Source organism: Tarenaya hassleriana, unplaced genomic scaffold (assembly GCF_000463585.1).
Source record: "Tarenaya hassleriana unplaced genomic scaffold, ASM46358v1 Cleome5, whole genome shotgun sequence".
Taxonomy (NCBI): Eukaryota; Viridiplantae; Streptophyta; class Magnoliopsida; order Brassicales; family Cleomaceae; genus Tarenaya; species Tarenaya hassleriana.
In genome coordinates this window covers 4,531,423-4,535,885 of record NW_010967707.1, presented here as the reverse complement: position 1 = coordinate 4,535,885, position 4,463 = coordinate 4,531,423, and the positions used below count along the sequence as shown (strand labels likewise).

General features: G+C 37.1%; 1 protein-coding gene across 1 annotated transcript; it reads right to left on the bottom strand.

Annotated features, from left to right (window-relative positions):
• Nucleotides 1-723: 723 nt before the first annotated feature.
• LOC104826927 (GDSL esterase/lipase At5g03610-like) lies at nucleotides 724-4,075 on the bottom strand. The gene is made up of 5 exons (XM_010559900.2): nucleotides 3,951-4,075; nucleotides 3,518-3,739; nucleotides 1,439-1,713; nucleotides 962-1,268; nucleotides 724-853 (listed from the first exon to the last, which is right to left on the bottom strand). Exons 1-5 carry the CDS (start codon nucleotides 4,012-4,014, stop codon nucleotides 795-797), a joined length of 927 nt encoding a protein of 308 aa, XP_010558202.2. The 5' UTR covers nucleotides 4,015-4,075; the 3' UTR covers nucleotides 724-794.
• Between the last annotated feature and the right edge of the window lie 388 nt (nucleotides 4,076-4,463).

Sequence of the window (4,463 nt, the reverse complement as noted above, 5' to 3'; positions counted from 1 at the left end):
GTGTATCCTGACTCCGGCCCAGATTTGTCCAGCTATCAAAGCCCATTTGTACTGAACTATGACCAAATTCGATATAAAATCAAACGGTTCGTAGATTTCCTTAATTTAAAAAATTCAAATTTGAATGGCAGTTTTATTTTCAGAACAATTTTTAACATCCCACGAGAGAGATCACCTTCAGACACGCACAACAAACATTATTAGAAACACAAAACGAATCAAGAGATGATGAAACCGAAACCAAAAGGACAAGAAGAACAGAATCAGACAAACGACGAAAAAAAACGTATAATTATAACTTTATACTTCAAAATGGAGGAAAAAGAAACCCTAATTGTACGGAGATCTCTAAATGCGCTCGAGATTTTCACGTAGGACCGAGTAAACGGCTCTCCATCCTTCTTCGGTCGGGTGGGAGCCGTCCCAGAAGAAGGCGGATTTCGGGTTATCGCAGACAGTATACATCTTCACTCCATTCTCTACGCTCGCGCAGCTGTAGCCGCTGCTCACTCCGACATCAAGAGATGATGAAACCGAAACCAAAAGGACAAGAAGAACAGAATCAGACAAACGACGAAAAAAAACGTATAATTATAACTTTATACTTCAAAATGGAGGAAAAAGAAACCCTAATTGTACGGAGATCTCTAAATGCGCTCGAGATTTTCACGTAGGACCGAGTAAACGGCTCTCCATCCTTCTTCGGTCGGGTGGGAGCCGTCCCAGAAGAAGGCGGATTTCGGGTTATCGCAGACAGTATACATCTTCACTCCATTCTCTACGCTCGCGCAGTTTTAGCCGCTGCTCACTCCGACACAACATGGCTTCAACGGGTTTTCAAACGTCGTACTTCCTGCCCCCATGTCCAAAAACACGAGTTTTTTTCGTAAGACTGAGATATCGCAGAAAAAAAACACGTGAAAACGTTTTAGGGTTTGTTCGGTTTCTTCGTTTTGGTTACCTGGGTGCTCGCCTCTGTTCTTGAAGACGGTCAAGAAGGCGTTGTACAGATCAAGAACGATGAAAGTCGAGCCCTTTGTCTCGTTGTTTAGCTTTGCCACGGCCTGTTGCAGCATCGTGTTGTGTACGTTGACGAGGAGGTTGAACGTTTCGTTGCACCGCTGGAACGAGGAAGCGACGGTGGTTCTCGGAAGACAGCCGAGTGGCTGCAACGCCGGAACGACTATCTTCCTCACTCCTAAGGTGTGGATCCGCTTCAGGTTCAACGCCGTCTGATCAACCACTTGCTTTATGAATGTTTGGAAACCCTAAAAACCACGTATACAATCAAACGTTAATTAAAATCATATATCTTTCCATTGCATGAGTTTTGTAACGAAAATTCTTGTTGCAGCTTCATTGCATGATAGATTTCAGGGTTACTAAAGATTTAGTATGACGAGGAAGTATCGTTTCGAGACGGGAATTTCGGCCTTACATCGATGGAGCCGTTGCGGGCAAGGTAAGCAGAGTAGTCGTTGCCCGCAACGCTGACGAGAGCGACAGAGTACTGAAACTCGGAGCGGCGGAAAACGCCTTCACGGATGGTCTGTTGTAAGAAATCGATCTGAGTAGTCATGTTCGGTAAAGGGACCAATGTGTTGAAGACTCCGGTTCCTCCGTACGCGAAGTTCATTCCGTACCTCAGGCGTTTTCCGCTTGCGTACTTCCTCCATAGGTAAGGGATCGGTGACTTTATGCCCACGAATTTGGCTGGCATCAACATGTGAGAAAAAAAAATTGCCACTGTTAGATTTCCATCTGAATATTTGATCAAGATTATTACAAATCTTGTATTTTTTTTTTTTTTATTAGTATGTTGATGTTATATTAAAAAAAACTATATATATCATAAAATCTAACATGGTAATACGTTTAATATTATAAGAAGATGATAATACGTTTGCCGAATAATTTCGCAATGGGGATCTTAAAGTTGCGAAAAAAGACTGCATTGGGAATTTTCACTAATCCCCAGGAGACTTTGATAAAATTTATGGGATAACAAAATAATCAGCACTGAGTAAACATGATATTACTTGGTAATTTAAAACTTTATCAAGACTTAATTTGTATCATGACAAAGATACTTTGACAACTCATATGCGTGTGTGTGTTTAGCTTTATAAAGTTTAATATACATATATATATATATATATATAAGAACTAAAGTGAAAAGCCTGTACGTTAGTAGTGGGTTGCTCAGTGCGAGGGGAGGCCTCGAAATATATTATTTAAAAAAAAAGGAAAAAAGAAAGGCTTTGAAAAGAAAGAAAAAAGGGACAATTAGCATAATTGCGTTGCATTAATTTCAGGCATAAGCACTCAAAAAAAATATGAATGGAATATTATAATTAATAATATTACCATAATTTTTAAATTCCTGACTATGTTTTCTAAGATGCAATTAATCATATAGAAAAACCCATCATAAAAATTTCCACGAAAGTCTTTTACAAGCAAGCAAAAAACACTCCATGACAACTAAAATTGGAATAAATCGTAATTTTAAGGCGATATAGTATTGTAATAATCCAAACGAAAACATAAAATATTCTGAACTTCAAAATCAGATTAACAGAATAGTATACAATCGCATTAAAATCAAATTTAATTTAAAATCGACTGAATACTAATTTTTTAAAACAAATTAACCAAATAAATATAAATGAAATATAACAGAAAAAAACAAATTAAATATTTTTTGATAAAAAATAGAATAAAAAATGACTAAAAATAAAATTGATATAGATTTTCAGAACTGAGAAAACGGGATTCAAAATTTTCTAGCTGAAATATAATAACAACCCAAATATATGTTCTTATGCATATTTATATGGTTTTTCTATATTATTCCCCCAGTTTTTAACATAAAATAGACAGGAGCGGTAAAAATGAAAAAAAAAAAAAGAAGAAAAAGGAATACAGGTAAGATAACTTTATAGACGAAAAGCAGAGATGAACAAGAAGATAACTAAAAAAAGCTAAAGGCAAAAGAGTAAGAATTCAGAGGACTCAGACTAGTGGAGACCCACCATGCACTTACACCATCATTGTGTGCATCGTACCGATTCCACATTATATTAATTGCTAATTATTCTGATTATCCACTCATTACTTAACACTAATCCATCACTAATCAACCATATCTAGTAGCCATATTTTTAACTGGCTAAACAATCTCTAATTGAAATCATTTCTCAAATTTGCCAAGATTAGGGTATGAACCTAGTCGCCATAGATTATATATATTAGAGAGAAAAACCGGTTTAATCTGGTTTGGTTCGGTTTATTTATCATGTCATTTCGATCTTGGCAAGTTGTGATATTTGAATCCAATTGTTTAGCTGCGGAAATTATTGATCCTTTTGACAAATCGTTTTTTGGGAATAAAAGGTGACAAATGGGGGTTTCAAATTAATAAAGGCAAAAGCTTGAACGTCCAAGACTTAATTAATCATGATAAAGAGAATTTAACTGATGTAATTAAGTAGAGAGAGAGAGAGGGAGAACGAACCGAGGAAATCGGTGGAGACACGACCGTCGGAGAAACGACCGGCGGGTTTGCCCGGAAAAGTGATGCCGTAAGGGAATCTCCAGGAATCCGACAGAGACTTCCTTATGTTTCCGGTGTCGGCGTAGGAATCTCCGAACACAAACAGCTTCGTCGGCTTGAAATCGTACAAGTGGCTGTTCGGATGACGTTGTTCATGTTCTCGACCCTCAACCACACTTTCCCCTGCACCCAAACATAAATTTCATTTCTTTGCGGTCATGGGTTTGATCCTCTGCGTGTATGAATCTCCTAGAGATGCATATTCAGACCAGAAACGAAGATATATAGATTCTGTATCTGGGTTATATATGATCATCGTCACGTGCAAACTGCGAGAGATGGTTCATGATTAGTAAGCACTAATTAGGGTTACGACTGAAAAGATCGATCATACCTAATAGGAGAGGCGACACGAAGAAGAGGCAGAGGAGGAAGAAGACGACGTTATGCGAATCCATCGTTGTTGTCTGAAAACGCGAAGAGAAGAGGATGAGAATTGGCGTGTGCGTGCTCTTATTTCATTCTCGGTGGCTTTATATAGTAAAAGGGGTTGATGGGTCAATCGGTCAACCACTCAGTTTTGGTCCGATTATGTATACATGTTCCAACTTTTCACACCACGTGTTAACGTGATTTACGTGTTCGTAATCATATATAACATGTAACTAACGAAATAATTGTAATAAGTTGAAACTAATTGAGTTATTTTATTTTATTTTATTTTGACCGCATGCATCATCACCACCCACATGGTGTTGATTTACTCTTTTCTTTTCTTATTTTGTTTTATTTTATTTTATTTTGTATAGAATTAAATTTGAAAGTTTCTAATTTGGTTTCCCAATTCTGTCATCAAATTGCTAATTTGTTTATTTGTGAGAAAGGAATTAACCAAAAAAGTTCATAC

What these genes read in the sequence shown, in the direction of transcription:
- LOC104826927 (XM_010559900.2), bottom strand. Translation starts at nt 4,014, where the DNA reads ATGGATTCGCATAACGTCGTCTTCTTCCTCCTCTGCCTCTTCTTCGTG. An exon ending in CGTGTCGCCTCTCCTATTAG is followed by an intron (nt 3,740 to 3,950) that starts GTATGATCGATC and finishes GTTTGGGTGCAG; the next exon opens with GGGAAAGTGTGGTTGAGGGT. An exon ending in TGTCTCCACCGATTTCCTCG is followed by an intron (nt 1,714 to 3,517) that starts GTTCGTTCTCCC and finishes TGTTGATGCCAG; the next exon opens with CCAAATTCGTGGGCATAAAG.